Below are 18,682 nucleotides of genomic sequence, written 5' to 3' on the forward strand. Positions count from 1 at the left end.
TTTAAATTGTGCACACCTGCTTTCAAGGCCAGTTAGGTCATCATCTCACCTGTCCTTGCCATGCTATTCCTCCCTTGCCAGCCCAAATTTGCTGAAGTCACTTTCTTTTTTTATTGAATTAAATTTATTGGGGTGACATTGGTTAATACATTATATAATTTCAAGTATACAATTCTGTGATACATCATCTTTACATTGCATTGTGCGCTCACCACCCAAAGTCTAGCCTCTTTCCATCACCATATATAGCCCCCTTTACTCTCTTTATCCTCTCCCTACCTCTGTAACCACCACACTGTTGTCTGTGTCTATGAGTTTGTTTGCTTTACTTTGTGTGTGTGTGTGTGTGTGTGTGTGTGTGTGTGTGTGTGTGTGTGATATGTACCCATAATTCTTGGGCACTTAAAAAAATCTTTACTGTTGAAAGTGTTACAAATATCCCTCCTTTTACCCCCATTAACTCTTGAGCACTTCTTTACTTCCCAGCACAACAAGCTGTTTCAGGTTCATCTTGTGCTATCTCTGCCCCAGTCCTGAAATAAACTGTTTCTCCAAAGAGCCCCGTTTCTTCTTAAAAAGAGAATGATATTTATAAACCAAGATCTGGGTGCTAGTTCGTTCATTGTTCTTGGATGTCCCTACTTCCAGGCTCTCTGAGAGGATAGAGTTAAGGAATGTATTTATTCAAGTATTTATTTATATCCTGTTTAAGGAATACAAACGCCTGTGTAACTAGTGCTCAGGTCATGAAATAGGATATCTTCAGAGTCCTCAGGGTGGTCTTCTAGTCACAGCTCCTTCCCTTCCTACAGAGGTAAGACAATCCTAACTTCTGACGTCCTTGCCATGGTTTTACCACCTAAGCATACATCCCTAAACAATGCAGTTTCGTTTTCTCTATTTTTGAACTTTACATAAATGGAATCTTCTCCTTTATTTTTTGTTTGTTTCTTTTATGACTTGCCCATTTAATTTATCATTGAGATTCATCCATTTCCCATGTTGAAATTCTGGCCCATTGTAGCTGGAATTTAAGAAGTTCAGGCCATATTGTTTATTAGAAAGACACAATTAAGAAATAAGGTACCAAAATATCCTCTGCACTTTTATTTTTCATCTTTTTAATTATAATTCTATTCTCTCCTATTACATTCCCTAAATCTCTCAGATTCCAATAGCTCTCTCATTCTCCGTACCATTTCGCAGTCCAGACAGCCTCATCTCTGGTTTGCACAGTTACAGCAGATTCTCACCTGGTCTCCTGGCCTCCATTAGTTTGCTGTCTCTAATCCATCCTCCATGTAGTGTCTGAAACAATTTCTGAAATGGAAATTTTCTTCTCTCTTCCTTAAAAGAATTAAAAGAAGTACCATTGTCTTTAGTTAGAGATTGCAATATAACTAGTATTTTACTACAATAAGCATTATTTTTCTTAGTTGTAGGTCTGTGAGTTGTTAGTTTGGCTCTTCTCATAAAGCTTGGATTGAGTTCACATCTGCTCCATTTCCCTCCATATTGTCCTGGGCCAGTGGCTACCTGAGGCATTTTCTTATGGGGACTTGAGGCCAAGCCATATTGTTGGAGTAGCACATCTACAAACATGCCATTGGCTAACGCAAGTCCCATGGCCAAGTCCATCATCAGTTGGTGGGGAAGTATGTTCTGCCCACTCTAGCACACTACAAGGTCACAAGGCTGAGGGAGGGAGTGAAGAATTGAGAAGAATCTAATCTTCAACCATTGTTATAGCAATTCTTTTGTTCTTACTTAGTTTGTTAATTTCTTTATTCCCTTACTGACTAGTTTAGTTCTTTTATTTGACTATGAATTCCCATAAAAATATCATGTTAGATCTCAAAGGGGGGTATATAAGCAGTTGAATTTGTGACTTGGTATTTGAGGAGCTCTGTGATTTGGAGCAAATCACTTCCAGGTGACTGTGTCACTTTCCATGTCCAAAGGAGAATATTTCTAAATGTATCTCTTGAGAATTCTAAGTACATGCAGAGAATAACCTATTAGTCAAAAAGTAGGGTATTAAAATATTCCTAGGTTTCCTTTACTAACAAGGCATGGATGAGGCCGAACTTGGCCTTTGTACCTGTCGTCAAGAAGATGTCCCTTATCTCTCAGCTGGGTAGCATAATCAGTGTTGTTGACGAGGAACATATTGTAGCAATAACCTTCATCTTTTTGCTTTGCTGTAGGACATAATGATTATATTTGTCCAGCTACAAATCAGTGTACAATAGATAAGAACCGGCGCAAAAGCTGCCAAGCCTGCCGACTTCGGAAGTGCTATGAAGTTGGGATGGTGAAGTGTGGTGAGTGTTCATTTCCCTTGTTATTGAAAGTGGGACATGCGGAAAGCTAAAAGGACCTGTAGTCTGGGTGAGAGGAGATTTAGGATTTGTTAATTATCTTCAAGTGTTTGTATGCTGTCATATTGGAGGCGGCGTTGACTTATGCCTTGTACCTGCAGGAGATAGAGCTGGAGTGAGTGGGAGCAAGTTACAGGAGGCAGATTTTGGCCTAATATAGGGAAGAAGTTTCTGTGATTCAAGTGGTCTAACAACAGAATAGGCTGCCACATGGATTAGGGAACTCGAGCCACTGAAGTGCTCACACAGGGGCCAGATGACCATCTACCTGAGGCCTTGAAAAGTCTAAGGATGGAGGTCTGGTAAATGCTCACGTTAAAGCTGACAAGAAAGTAGCATATTTTGTGTTACTTGGATGGCATAGATAGGTTCATGCCTATCCCTCCAATAGCTTTCTAGAAGTGGGGAAGAAATGCATAGGAGTCAGAAATATGATGGAACTATGGAAAGTACATAAAGCATAAATTTTGTTCTATGACAGTATATATGTGTGCATATACCTGTGTAAATATATATATATCTGCATGCACACACACACACACATACATATACACATATACATATATACATACATGAACATTTCTTTATTCCCTTATTGACTAGTGAAAAAACACACAAAAGAAAATGAGCACATTAGTATAACAGCTGACAGTAATGCCTGCATCCTGTTCTTTCCACCTAGCTAACTTTTGATTCACTTGTCTGTACACACTTGTTTGTTTCTATACACTCATACCAGCTCCGCCTGTACTTTTCTTACTCTTCTGCTAGCCAAACTTTTCCCTGTGGTTAGTTGTAATTTCTCTCTTTGTAACTATTTAAAAGTTTTAAAACGAACCTCTCTTTTTCCTATCTGAAAATCTTTTAGTAACTTTGTCTCTTTAACATTCTCTGTCCTGTTTTTCTTCATATGAACAATAGATAAGACCCCTCACCCAGTTCAGAATTACAGCAGAAGCTCTCTTAATTTAAGCACGGTTCTCTGGCTTCCCAGAAGCACCGATGTTTTCCGTTTGCTCTGTAAAACATCCTCTCAAAGCCCATGCGTATTGGTTACTCTCTAAAACACTCGAACGTTTCTGCTCCCACCACTTCAGTTATATCCTTGTCAGTAACCACTGGGCTTCTTCCCAACCCTGTTTCTACTCATTGTAATTGTCAAGTTCTATAATCTAACGAAAGTTTGTGCAAACATATGAAATATGAGTGGGAAAACAGTTGTTTCTGTGAAAGCTTTGGATAAAACTATAAATTATAGGACGGGTAGTGATTGTGTTAGGTAAGTATGAGTGAGATTGAGGGGGAAGTTACAAGCCTATAAGGATTCTGAATTCAGATTGCTTTATGAGTGCCTAGGTTTTACTCTGTTTTAAAGAAGCTGAAACTGAAAATTCAGTGTCAGTGTATCATGGGTATGGCTTATGCAGGAAAATAATGTGATTTAATTGGCAGAGGTACTTAAAGAGAAAGCCTTGCTTTCTGAAAAAAAGATTGAAAATAAATATTTCATGGTTTAAGTTAACAATATTTAATGTAAGCGTATATTTTTAAAAACATGATTTACAATTTAGTCATAGGATCTATTATATACTAGGATCTGTTGGATGGCTGTAGCCTGATAAAGTTCAGGACCAGGACAGCAGCACATGTACACTCCACCTGTAGGGGGCAGTGTATGTGGTGGGAAGAATAGGAGGACTGGACTGCCTTAGACTGAATCTCATTTTTTTTTGTCTCATCACTTATGGCTCTGACTGTGCTCAAACGACTTGACCTTTCTGACCCTCAGTTTTCTTATCTCTGAAATAGAGATACCTGCTTAATTGAGATTTGTGAGGAATAGGTATGAAAACACAGAGTCTGGCACTAAATTTTAGTGTTCCTTTCCCTCAACCCCAATTGAAAATCTCATACAGTTGTGAATTTGTTACAGTACAGACTCATGACGCAAAGTATAGATATGTACGTAATTAGAAACTTTCATGGAAAAGAGAATGAAAAAAAAGAGAATTGAATTTGGCCAGAAAGTCACTGGGTAGGGAATTTCTAAGAAAAAATATCGTTGGAGATTACAGAAGAAATGAGATGGGTTAATGTATAAACAGTTGGATATTTGGCTCTTTACTGACCCTGAGAAGGACAATTAGGAATGAATTTTCTGAACGACGCCTCTCTACTTTCCCAGCACTTTTCTTGTCTACCCTCCCCCTAAACCCTCTACTCACAATCTTCCTTCTATCCAGTCTTAGAGGATTAGGGATCCTATACGCATTCTAGATTCTCCTGCACCATTCCACTTCCCTTTTTTTTATCCAGAAGTCATGTCTCTTCTGTTACCAATATTTTTCTTCTGCATTTCCAATTCTCTCTTTTCTTTTGAGGTATTGCTATAGTTGTCTAAATGGCAGGAGGACACCCATCAGACTAACTTCAGACTAGCTTCACTGGAAGGATACACTGAAATGTAAATGGGGAAACAGTCTGAATAGCCATGTACTTGATCTGTGTTGGGACAAGAGCTCAGCATCTCTCAGACATCTTTTCAGGTATACAGGTGAAATATACGTGAAAGAAATTTGCTAGAGAGGTGATATAAATGAGTGATTTAAAGCGCCAGCTCGGGATTTAGACTACTGATTGGGTTTAGATCCTGCTTCTGCTATTTTCTAGCTTTTCTATCTTGGGCAAGTGATTTGCAATCTCCTGTGTCTGGTTATTCCTTTATACGTTGGAGATAGTAGCAGCACCTGTCCTCTAGGGCGGTTGGCAGAATGAGATAATCTATGTACTATAAACAGCATAGAAGCTTACAGTAGATGATCACTACCATTTGGTGGTTTCTCATTAGGTTCACTCACAGGCACATAGACTCTGCCAAGATTAAAGTGTCATAATCAGGACACTAGAAATGTCCTTGGTAGAAAAATGTGAGTTCCTTGTCAAAGGCTTTGTTTGACTGATCCCAGAATCCCCATAACTTAGTACAGGGCCTGGTATATAAGTGCTTTATTATTAAAAGTTGGTCAAATAAATTTGAATGTATGGATTCAAAACATTTCTCTTTATATGTAAACTCCATATCCTCATATACTCTACAAAAAAGAAATGTGTGATCAGAAAGGTACTTTCTTAAACCAAACATTTTGTTCCATTTTACCATGGGGTTATTAATTGATCTTAACTGTCTGTAGCACTCTATCTGATTACTAATAAAGTGAGTATGTTTTGGGCTTTTATTAGTAATTCTTTTAGTAATAGGTTTGATTCAAATATCTCTAAATGGATGGAGTCCTTCCTTCTACTGCAACTAGCCAAGGATAAGAGGAAATTCAGATAAATGTTCTTGGGAGCAAGTAATTAAAATTTTCTCATACTTTCTAATTAACAAATTTTTTAAAAATGTGGACAATTGAATTTAGTGAATAAATATATTGGTAATACAGAAACTAGACATTTTGCAGATTTGAACTTTTAGATTTTTTTCTTTGAGTGAAAATTCATATAAAATTGTACCCATGCTAATGACATTCAGACTTATATCTTCCTTAATTTTAATTCACATTGGTCTGTAATCAATGGATCTTTAGAAATAACTTTTGTGTTCAAATTTGTAGGGGTTTGGAAGTTATATTTTTATTGTTAATTTCTATTTTTGTTATATTGTAGTCAGAGAATATGCTCTATATGAGAACATTTTTAGTTAAGATTTTATTCATGACATAGTATGTGATAATTTTTGCAAATGTCCGTAAGTTTTTATAGATCAACTTTGTTCATTGAGCTGATTTCTGAACATTTTCTCCTATATTTCTCTCTGTAAGTGCTGAGAAAGACATGTTAAAATATTTCATTATAATATTAGTGTATTTATCAATTTCTATTTTTCTTTCAATCACATTTTGGTATTGTATTTGTAGACTAGGTTTTGTTGCTTTTGTTGTTTTGATATATATGAGTTTTGAATTTTATTATAAAAAGCAGGTTATATAATAGTATATACATTATAATTATCATAGTATATACATTATGATTATCATTTTATATATTAAAATATGGAAAAGTAAAAAAAGCATTAAAAGAACATGCCAAAATTTGTGCTCTTCTATATTTTCCAGATTTTTTAAAATTAATTTATTATTTGAAATATACTTTTTTTGTGTGCCTGAAAAGAATATATACACATACATATTGATACACAAACACATGCATGCAAACATTTTAAGAATGTATTATAAAAGTGTATTGTTTGATAACTGTTTGGAAACATCAATGTTCATTTCCTAACTTTTCCCCATCTTCTGCTTGAAGAAAATTCCTAATTTCATGGTTTGGCAACTGAGATATGTCATCACTCTTTAAAAGGGAAATGGATTTAGTATCCATAGATTACCTTGAAATGGAGACCTGAAGATCTTCTGGGCTATTGTCCCTAGAAATTCATGTTCCTGATTTTGCTAATACAGTCACAAATATAATAATCTTTGGTACATGCCCTGCAGGCTCCAGAAAATAAGTCGGGCTTCTGTTCTAAGGCACATTCTGAGAATGGACTCTGGTCCTACAATGATGTTATTGACTCATTTTTACCCTGGCTACTCGGGGAACTTGAATGCTGGGTTCGGGGAGGGACAGGGGAAAGCACTGTTATCTGCTCTCCACTTAGGCTCCCGGAGGGAACGGTGTGGGTACCGCATAGTACGGAGGCAGAGAAGTCCCGATGAGCAGCTGCACTGTCTGAACAAAGCCAAGAGAAACGGACATGTGAGCCGAGTGAAGGAGCTACTGTGGAGCGCCCTGAGCCCGGAACAACTGGTGCTCACGCTCCTGGAGGCGGAGCCGCCCAAGGTGCTGGTGAGCCGCCCCAGCGCGCCCTTCACCGAGGCCTCCATGATGATGTCCCTGACCAAGCTGGCCGACAAGGAACTGGTGCACATGATCGGCTGGGCCAAGAAAATTCCGGGTAGGGCTCTCTGGGTCTTGGCTCTCTGTGTGTTTGTAGAAAGGCCTGCCCCTAACATTTACGGGGCAAGAGTACAAAATGGAGGTCCACAAGAGATGTCTCTGTGTTTAACAGTTTGACAGCTTGATTTATAACCTGTAAATGAAATAGGTTCTTTCTTCCTAGCTCGACATTTACACCTTCAACATGGCCTGGGTGGCCAGGTTCCAATTTAGAATTCTTGGGCTCCTCTGGGTTCTGTACCAGACATGGCAGAGCAGAAAGGCTTGTGTATGGAGGGCCCCTTCTATTCTATTCCCAGCTCTTTTTTACCCATCCCCAGCTGCATCCACCTAGCCATGTGCACACCCAACCCTGCATGTCCATCTGTCCTATGGACACTAGCCTTTGGTCACCTCTCATGCCTTGTCTGGGACAATAGACCAGGACAGAGACCTGTCAGACTCTGGAAATTGGCTTGGGGCCATTTGGGCAGGAAATTTGAGGGCTTTGGGACCTGGAACATGCTCTAAAAGGAAGGGATCTGGGCTCCACACTGACCAGTCTCCTGGCTGTGGACTCCTCACATTGAGAGGAGGTTGTAGGCAGGTGAGGTGGAGTGGGTGCAGTATGACCATTGTGCAAGTAAAAGGTTTGTCAGATGCCTAGCAGGAATTTGTAAGCTATTGTTCCAGCAGAGAAAGAATTAGTAGTATGTAAATGAATAAATATATATGGACAAAGAGAGTAAATCTGCAGCTGAAATAATGTGAATCATCAGTAAACTTGAAATACCATCAAGTTAAAAATGGGTTTGATGATTCACAGTGGTCACTTGGAGCCTGTATTTTCCAGCCTGAAATGTGATCTCTTCCTTAGGCCTTCGGTACTACATACCTGCAGTACTGCATTGTACTAAAACTACCACCTAATTATTATTTGACTTGGCGTTTTTTTGTGAGAATGAATCTAGGATCAGGGGTGGGCAAACTTTTTGACTCGAGGGCCACAATGGGTTATTAAACTGGACCGGAGGGCCGGAACAAAAGCATGGATGGAGTGTTTGTGTGAACTAATATAAATTCAAAGTAAACATCCTATCTAATAAAAGAGAAAAATGGTAATTGGCGTACGACGATACCCTTTTCATTGGCTAATCAGGGCTATATGCAAATTAACTGCCAACTATGATTGGCAGTTAACTGCGAACTAAGATTGGCAGTTAACTGCCAACAAGATGGCGGCTAATTTGCATATGTAGGCACAATGCAGGGAGGCGAAAGGGAAAGCAGGAAGAAGCCCCCTGCCACTGACAGTGATTGGAAACCCAGGGGGGAGCTAAGAGCTGGGGGCAGGGCAAAGGCGGCCCTGGGGCCGCCTTTGCCCTGCCCCCCAGCCATGATCGGATAATCAGGCGCCTTTGCCGCCCTGGCCAGTGATAGCAGGAAGTAGGGGTGGAGCCAGCGATGGGAGCTGGGCACGGTCAAAGCTGGCAGTCCCGGGAGCTAGGGGGCCCTTGCCTGGGCCTAAAGCGGAGCCCACGATCGCGGGGCCGCTGCAGCTGCGGGTCCCCGCTGCCCAGGCCGGACGCCTAGGCCAGAGGCGTTAGGCCTGGGAAGGGGCGGAGCCTGCAACCGCAGGGAGCTGGGAGTCCCCTGCCCAGGCCTGACACCTCTGCCGGAGGCCTCAGGCCTGGTCAAGGGGCCGATCCGGTGATTGGTGATCCGAGGGTGATGAGGGTCAACTCCTCTGGCCGAGGCATCAGGCCTGGGCGGGGGGCGGAGCCGGGGATTGGGGGGATATGATGGTCCCCTTGCCCAGGCCTGAAGCCTGGGTCAGAGGCGTCAGGCTTGGGCGGGGGGTGGAGCAAGCGATCAGAGGGAGATGGGGGTCCCCTGCCCAGGCATGATTCCTGGGCCAGAGGCCTCAGGCCTGGGCGGGGGCCAGAGCCAGTGATCAGGGGGAGATGGGGGTCCCCTGTCCAAGCCTGACACCTCTGGCGGAGGCGTCAGGCCTGGGCAAGGGGCCGATCAGGCGATCAGAGGGTGATGGGGGTCAACGCCTGAGGGCTCCCAGTATGTGAGAGGGGGCAGGCTGGGCTGAGGGACACTCCCCTCCCAACACACACCCAGTGCACGAATTTCGTGCACCGGGCCCCTAGTCATTACATAAAAGGTACGGTCTTTTTTGTTTTTTAGTTTTATTCATTTCAAACGGGCCGGATCCGGCCCACGGGCCGTAGTTTGCCCATGGCTGGGCTAAACTAGACTGGCAGCAACCCATCACCCTTCGAAAGGACTTCTCCTTGCACATCTTTACAGACATCTAAAAATGAGTTCTCTCTCCAAGTTTTAAGCAACTAGGGACAATTCCCATGGCCTTGGGGGCAGCACCCACATTGGGCGAACTGGAAAGACTGGAAGTGTTAAAAAGCTGGTGAAGAGCAGTTGGGGGTAAAGAGCTGTGGGACCCAGGCCTAGGGTAATAGTATCTCTTGGGATCATTTCTTGGCTTTTGAGTTCCCTGAGGATTTTCTGGTTTCCAGTTCTGTCTCGATAGTCTAGCATCACCTTTGCCAGAATTATATTATTTTTTCTTCTCTTTCCCATAGGAGACAATACTGATGCACTTTCCTCTAGCTTTTGCTCTATCTGTTTTCCAAACACTATTTCTCAGAACCCCAGGTAGAAAGCAGTGGTGAAATTAGTTATTGCTGAGACTCGTGCAGCTTCTTTGTGCCGTAGCCTAACTCTAACGCTGCATCAGACCCTCTTCAAGCCTGGTATTTTGAAAAGTTTTCAGAAAACTTAGGCATAGTCTGAAGGTGTGAGCCCTTCCTCCCCTGACCTCTCAGCTGATACAGTCATTGTCCAAACCAAAAAAATATCACCTACCCTTGATCTTGTTGAATATCTACCAGTATAAAAAGCTTGGTCTCCGTTGGTAGGCTTATTGTCTATAACTGTGGGTGAGATCGGAATGTGTACACATCATAGGAACCTGAATTGAGGTTAGAATGTGGCTTTGGAAAGGATCTGTCCATCTTTCCATTCATCACTCCGTTCATTCTTCTGTGTGAAGATTTGCATTATAATTGTCAAGGATTTGAACCACAGGCGCTCCCTGTGCCACAGTTTCCTCATCTGTAAAGTGAGGATGATGAGATTGTACCTGTAGGGAATTCTCAGAGGCAGGCATTGCTACCCCTATTGGGCTTATAAGAAAACAAAGACTTAAAAGGAGATTAAGTACCTAGCTGGGGAGAGGCCGAGCCGGGACTTTTAACTGGAGCCCATTGCACGCCGAGGCCGTGGGTTTGGTGACTGTCTTTATATTACACTGCCGGCTCCTTTTATCATGGCTGGTGGAGAAAGCATCAGCGAGCTTTGCTTTACTTTTGAAGTGCTCATCTCCCTAGAGATTACCTGTTTACTTTCCAGCTCTTTGACTAATGCGTGCTATTAGGCTATCAGGCTGTCGGGACCCGCTTCAGTTGTTATAAGTTTTTATATTTGCTCTTCAGGATAGAATAGCCTAGGTCAGCACTCCTACGCAGAGAAGTGTGATTCTAACATTGGATGGGAAATCTTAAGCAATCAGAAAAATTCTTTCAGTCGAAGCCTTGACTTTCTACAGGGGCCGGCCCTGCTCTCTTTGCATGCCCCTCACTCCCCCGAGCCGCGATCATGGACGGGGCCAGACAGGCAGCCCCTCTGGCTGGCAGCCCGAGTTACCTTTCTCAGCAGTGCAGGGCAGTTATTGGGATATAACCAACAAAGATTGGTCCCAGCTTCCTGTTCTTTACTAGCATCTGTCTGCGGAGCTGTATACGCCCAGATAACAGTCCTTTATAAATGCTAAATGAAGTATATGTATTCCTAGAAGGGGTTCAGGACTGAAAATTGTGAGTCGCACACCTTAAGTTCAAAACTTTCTTTCTTAGGTCAACATTTAACCACATTTTAAAAATATAGATCCTTATATCTGTGTTTTCAAAGCTTTTGAAAAGTTGCTCTTCTGTTCCTAGAGAAACGGGGAGCTGCGGAGGAGGGCGGGCGTGTCTCACAGCCTCTCGCTTTCCCCAGGCTTTGTGGAACTCAGCCTGTACGACCAAGTGCGGCTCTTGGAAAACTGCTGGATGGAGGTGCTAATGGTGGGGCTGATGTGGCGCTCCATCGACCACCCTGGCAAGCTCATCTTTGCTCCAGACCTTGTTCTGGACAGGTGAGAAAAAATGCACTGTGTTTCTTTTCTGCCTTGAGTGAAGCATGGCATCCTGGGGCTGCAATTAAAATCTCTCACCTCGAAGGGCAATTAAGAGGATTATAATGTCATGAGCTCCTTCATTGGGTCAAGAACCAGAAAAGGAGAGAATGGGTACAAAGATTCAGTGTCCTATGACTCATTCTTAGTGTGGCAGCCATAATGGGGGGCCTGTGTTCTGCAGGGTATGTGGCCACCAAGTGTAGATAAATCAATTCAGATTTTTCTGTTTAAAAGTTCCATTTTCAGGTTATAATTTTAAGTTGTCATGCGGTTCTTTCCACCCGTCAGGACCAATTACATTGCCAGCTATCTGGATAGGTGATAAAATTCTTACAACCTGCCAGGTTCATTGTAACATTCTTTAACTCATTCTAATTGCTTATACTATATAGTATTTTTGGCAAAAGCAGTGGAAGGAATGGTTATTATTTTTTTAAATATGTTTTATTGATTTTACAGAGAAGAAGGGAGAGAGATAGAGAATTAGAAACATCAACGAGAGAGAAACATCGATCAGCTGCCTCCTGCACACCTCCTACTGGGATGTGCCCGCAACCAAGGTACATGCCCTTGACCAGAATCGAACCTGGGACCCTTCAGTCCACAGGCCAACGCTCTATCCACTGAGCCAAACTGGTTATGGCGAACCTTTTGAGCTCGGCGTGTCAGCATTTTGAAAAGCCCTAACTTAACTCTGGTGCCGTGTCACATATAGAAAATTTTTGATATTTGCAACCATAGTAAAACAAAGACTTATATTTTTGATATTTATTTTATATATTTAAATGCCATTTAACAAAGAAAAATCAACCAAAAAAACGAGTTCGCTTGTCACCTCTGACACACGTGTCATAGGTTCGCCATCACTGGGTTAGGGCAAGGAATGGTTATTAAAACCAGATGAAAGTTAACAGAAATTGGGGAATGCTATAACTTGATTGCATTTAGTTTTTTTAAAAGATGGCACAGAAAAGGAGCCAATTTCTCACTAGCTTAGGTGAACTATTCGTGGACGGAAATCTGGACTAGACGACACTCAAGCATTTTAGTAGGTAAAATAGAATACTTCCTTGGTGCAAACTTGAGTAATGTGAAAATTTCCGTGGCAATTAACTTCCACATTTCAAAAAAGTTCTAGTGTTGAATGTTCAGTCACATTTGACTCTGCAGAGGAGAAGGTACCTAGTGCTGTGAATGGAAACTATCTGCCCCAGCTCTTGGTGTTACCTTTTTAGATCATCATGTGAGGCAGATGAAAAGTATCCCCAAGATGTTAGCACCCATTTTACCTGTCATGCACGACACCTTTGGCAAAGGGTACTGTAAGTAATGAGAGGTGTTTGGGTAGAGAACAGAGCCTTTGGGAGGAGCTGGAATAGGGAATGTGGCTGAAGCAGGAGCAAGCCCAGATGGTAAACCACGGAGAAAGGTTCTGAAAGCCTAGGACAGGCAGGACCCTCTAGTAACAATAAAACTAGCTAACTTACTGGCTTGTGTGTGCCAGGCACCATCTTTTTTTTAATTTTATTTAATATATTTTATTGATTTTTTACAGAGAGGAAGGGAGAGGGATAGGGAATTAGAAACATCGATGAGAGAGAAACATTGATCAGCTGCCTCCTGCACACCCCTCACTGGGGATGTGCCCGCAACCAAGGTACTTGCCCTTGACCGGAATCGAACCTAGGACTTTTCAGTCCTCAGGCCGACACTCTATCCACTGAGCCAAACTGGCTACAGCCCATCTTTTATTTTTATTTTTATTTTTTATTGATTTCAGAGAGGAAGGAAGATGGAGAGAGAGATTGAAATGTCATTGATCGGCTGCCTCCTGCACGCCCCCCACTGGGGACCGAGCCCACAACCCAGGCATGTGCCCTTGACTGGAATCGAACCCGGGATCCCTCAGTCCCCAGGCTGACATCCTATCCACCAAGCCAAACCAGCCAGGGCTAGGCACCATCTTTCACATTTGACATGTGTTTACTCATCTTCACAATAGCCCTTTCTGGGTAAGCACCATTATTATCTCTATCCTTCAGGTATGAGAATGGGAGGTTAGGTAATTCTGACAGTTATAGAGTAGTAAATGGTAGGGCTGGACTTGAAGGTTTGGCTGTGAAATCCACGCTCTTAACCACAACAGTACATGACTCTCAGTTGGATAGAGAACTGGAGGGGGGAAGAGGAGGAGGCTAAAAGGCAAACTAACTTTCTACTTTTGTCTCAGAACAACTCTATTCTATTCCCTGCCCACTTCAGAAACCTATACCTGTTGTCATTTCATGGTACCATGTTGTGAAGCAGGCTGAAAGGCTAAGCAGCCAATCAAGCCATCCCTCCTGTTCGTTCGTTCGTTCATTCATTCATTCATTACGTTCCACTTGGTGTTTAAAGCCACATTCATTTCCCCCTTCACACACACACACACACACACACACACACAATTCTCCTAGAAGTTAGTGCTGGAGGAAGTGCTGTCCCTTGATGAACCAATAAATTTTCAGATTTAGGATTAAGGCATTTTAATTTTTTGTCTTGATTTCTAAATTGATGCCATACTTAGTGTTTATTTTCAATGACTGGCTCATTCCTAGTTTTTAGTACAATTCACTCTCCTCTTTGTATGGGCTCTTTAACTTCTATAAGTATGTGTATAAGTTACTATAAATTGACACAAATTCTAGATAAATTTTAAGTGCAGCTTTTAGTTAATAGAAAAAACCCAAAGAAGTCATTTGTGGCGGTGAGGGGGGCAACATAGGGGAGGGGGAAGAGGGAAGGGAAAAGAAAAGGCACAGGTGTGCTTCAGGGAATGGGGGCGCCAGAAGTCATTTTTTAAAGATACTATTTTAACAGACTCACGTTACTCTTTTTTTTTTTAATCCTCACCTGAAGATACTTGCTATTGATTTTTATTTTTTCTTTTTCTTTTTTTTTATTGCTTAAAGTATTACAAAGAGTATTACATAGGTCTACTTTTTTTTTCTCCCCTTGACATTCCCCCGGGCTCCCCTACCCCTCAGTGTCTTATGTCCATTGGTTATGCTTATATGCATGCATACAAGTCCTTCGGTTGATCTCTTACCCCCTCTTCCCGCCCCCCAACCCTCCCCAGCCTTCCTGCTGTAGTTTGACAGTCTGTTTGATGCTGTTCTGCCTCTATATCTATTTTTGCTCATCAGTTTATAATGGTCTTTATTATCCATAAATGAGTGAGATCATGTGGTATTTATCTTTCTCTGACTGGCTTATTTCACTTAGCATAATGCTCTCCAGTTCCATCCATGCTGTTGCAAATGGTAAGAATTCCTTCTTTTTACAGCAGCATAGTATTCCATCGTGTAGATGTACCACAGTTTTCTAATCTATTCATCTGCTGATGAGCACTTAGGCTGTTTCCAGATCTTAGCTATGGTGAATTGTGCTGCTATGAACATAGGGGTGCATACATCCTTTCTGATTGGTGTTTCTGTTTTCTTGGGATATATTCCTAGAAGTGGGATCACTGGGTCAAATGGGAGTTCCATTTTTAACTTTTTGAGGAAACTCCATACTGTCTTCCATAGTGGCTGCACCAGTCTGCATTCCCACCAGCAGTGCACGAGTGTTCCTTTTTCTCCACATCCTCTCCAGCACTTGTTGTTTGTTGATTTGTTGATGATAGCCAGTCTGACAGGTGTGAGATGGTACCTCATTGTTGTTTTGATTTGCATTTCTCGGATGATTAGTGACTTTGAGCATGTTTTCATATGTCTCTTGGCTTTCTGAATGTCCTCTTTTGAGAAGTGTCTATTTAGGTCCTTTGCCTATTTTTTGATTGGATTGTTTAATCTTCCTTTTGTTAAGTTGTATGAGTTCCCTATAAATGTTGGAGATTAAACCCTTATCGGTGATATCATTGGCAAATATGTTCTCCCATGCAGTGGGCTTTCTTGTTGTTTTGTTGATGGTTTCTTTTGCTGTGCAAAAGCTTATTATTTTGATGTAGTCCCATTTGTTTATTTTCTCTTTAGTTTCCAATGCCCCAGGAGCTGTATCGGTGAAGATATGGCTTCGGTATATGTCTGAGATTTTGTTGCCTTTGTATTCCTCTAATATTTTTATGGTTTCCCATCTTACATTTAAGTCCTTTATCCATTTTGAGTTTATTTTTGTGTATGGTGTAAGTTGGTGGTCTAGTTTCATTTTTTTGCATGTATCTATCCAATTTTCCCAACACCATTTATTGAAGAGACTGTCTTGACTCCATTGTATGTTCTTGCCTCCTTTGTCAAATATTAATTGAGCATATTGGTTCAGGTCGATTTCTGGGCTCTCTATTCTATTCAGTTGATCTATATGTCTGTTTTTGTGCCAGTACCAAGCAGTTTTGAGAACAGTGGCTTTGTAATACCGCTTGATATCTGGTATTGAGATCCCACCTACTTTGTTCTTTTTCAGGATTGCTGCAGCTATTCGGGGTCTTTTTTTATTCCAGATGAATTTTTGGAAAGTTTGTTCTAGGTCTGTGAAATATGCCATTGCTATTTTAATTTGCCATTGATTTTTAGAGAGAGTGGGAGAGAGAAGGACAGAAATATCGATGTGAGAGAAACACATCGATTGGTTGCCTCCTGCATGAGCCCTGACCAGGGCCTGAGCCAGGGAGGAGCCTGCAACGTAGGTACATGCCCTTGAATGGAATTGAACCTGGGATCCTTTGGTCCATAGGCCGACACTCTATCCATTGAGCCAAACCAGCCAGGGCCTCACATTACTCTTTAAAAATATTTGAAAGTATTGTTCACAACATAAATCTAGTTTATTTGACCATAGAAGAGGAGTTTTTGGGAATTGTAAATGCAGACATTGAGCAGGCATTATTTTGGAGTGCCTATGGATGGTTATTTTTTGTTGCCATTCCTATTATTGTTTTTAACACATTGACTCTGTAAAGTCTAGAATTTCAAATCTAAGATTTTTAGTGCATTTATTATATAGAGAAAAATATGTTTTTGTGTAATGAGTATATTTTTGGAGGAGTTGCTTATTCAAAAATATTCAAAATGCTACTTACTTAAAAAGTCATAAGGAAATTCTATTATGAAATCCACCATAAAGACATTCTATTATGAATCTTTTTTACAATGTGAATAAATAATTTTCATACTACTTAAAATAACTGTCTTTTGGTGAATTGTCCTATCAGATTTCCTTCGAGTGGTGGTATGACCATATAAGCAGTGAATACAATTAACCCATTTGTGAGACTGAGAATATAATTTCTGCTTCCCTTTATACTTGTTGAGGCTTCTGCAGAGAGAAAATTTGAACTTACTGAGGATGAGAGGAAAATCCGGTTGACTCAGCTTATTTCTAACAAGGTAGTTCTTTCAGTAACTGCTAGAATCACAAATTCAGATGAAGATCTACCACAGAATGTGAGCTTCTATTTACTAAAAAAAAAAAAAAAAAAAAAAAAAAAAATCATATATGCTAAGACACTTGGTGTCCTTAGCATAAACAGAAAACTGTCTAATGTTAAATGTTATTTAAAAAGTCAGGAGGTTTGGATCTGGGCTTGGACCCCATTATGAGTGTTTATGGGATTCATGGAATCATACACATAATTATGAATGCTCTGAGTTTGCATCCACATTAGTTGTGTACCAAATATTCTTCAAGGTACCAACAGAATTTTCACTTCTAAATTTTCAGTTCCCTTTTGTACTCACATTTTCACTTGAGTACAATATTTAAGTTCTTTCCATGCACTGAGCCTTGAGCCCCTCTTCCCATTGCCATCCACACAGAGGTAAACTGAGGTCTGCAGCCACATGGATGCTGCCAGTGGATATATAAGTAGGCAAAAATAGTATACCCCAAAGTGAGGCTTACTCATCTAACATTTTGTCCTTGGTATCAAACAGAATATTTTTCTTTTATAAAAGCGATGTGGTTATCAAATAATAAGGTAGTCCATATGGAACTGCTACTTTAAATTTTTTTTATTGAATTTATTGGGGTGACATTGGTTAATAAGATTATATATGTTTCAAGTGTACAATTTTATAATACATCATCTACATATTGTATTGTGTGTTTACTACCCAAAGTCAAGTCTTCTTCCATGGAACTACTACTTTTTAACTTATAACTAGTTTATGGACAAATGGTGTGCAGTAATTTACCATGAGTAGACTGGTTTGATTGACATATTGTTTCAACATTTTAACATTCAACTCATATACCCTCTGTCGTGAATTCAAATATTTTAATCCTGTCCTAATTTCTTACACATAATTCACTGTCAATCGTAGTTACAATTATATAGAGCTCACTAATTTGTTAAAGTCCTTCCTCACTCTGTTCTGCATAATTCTCTCCATGTGTTACTTTATTAGGGTATCATTTAGGAGGTATTGTGCCTTATTGATCCTATATTGCTAATTTATTTTCTACAGCCTGTGAAATAAAGTATTGTAACTTTGCCACTCCGTGAATGAAATGGTTGGCTATCACACCTGCTAGAGAAAGCAATCAGACTTAGCTCTTTAGAGCTGGCTTAGAAATTCACCTTCTCCATGAGGTATACATGTTCTGATTACTGTTAGTTACAGGATTTGTCAAAGCTTATGCTCTAAGATGTAAACTCTTCCTTCATTTCTGAAATATGAATTTGCATTAAATATGGCATGTATTTTAATGAGGAAAGGGTACTAATTTCAATGTTTATGGACCTATTCTTAGGCATTGGTGATAACTTCTATAAATAGAGTTGATTTCAGATGAATCCCCTATACTACTTAGGGTTGGTGGTGAGCGTGTGTGTGTGCACACACATGTGCGCTGGTGTGTGTATATATACTAGAGGCCCAGTGCACAAAAATTTGTGCACTGGGGGGGCATGTCCCTCAGCCTGGCCTATGCCCTCTTGCAGTCTGGGACCCCTCGGAGGATGTCCACCTGCTGGCTTAGGCCCGCTCCCTGGGGGAGTGGGCCCAAGCTGGCAGTCAGACATCCCTCTGGCAGCCTGGGAGCCCTTGGGGGATGTCCACTTGCCAGCGGGAAGCCAGGCCTAAGCTGCAGTCGGACATTTTTAGCCCTGCTGAGA

General features: G+C 41.1%; 1 protein-coding gene across 1 annotated transcript in view; it reads left to right on the forward strand.

Moving 5' to 3' along the window:
- ESR2 (estrogen receptor 2) overlaps positions 1-18,682 on the forward strand; it is a 52,962-nt gene that overhangs the window by 18,075 nt on the left and 16,205 nt on the right. The window contains exons 5-7 of the mRNA XM_059693982.1: positions 2,208-2,324; positions 7,045-7,341; positions 11,406-11,544. Of these exons, the coding sequence (XP_059549965.1) occupies positions 2,208-2,324; positions 7,045-7,341; positions 11,406-11,544 (553 nt within the window). The remainder of the gene's footprint in view (positions 1-2,207; positions 2,325-7,044; positions 7,342-11,405; positions 11,545-18,682) is intronic.

Source organism: Myotis daubentonii, chromosome 1, assembly GCF_963259705.1.
Source record: "Myotis daubentonii chromosome 1, mMyoDau2.1, whole genome shotgun sequence".
Lineage (NCBI taxonomy): Eukaryota > Metazoa > Chordata > Mammalia > Chiroptera > Vespertilionidae > Myotis > Myotis daubentonii.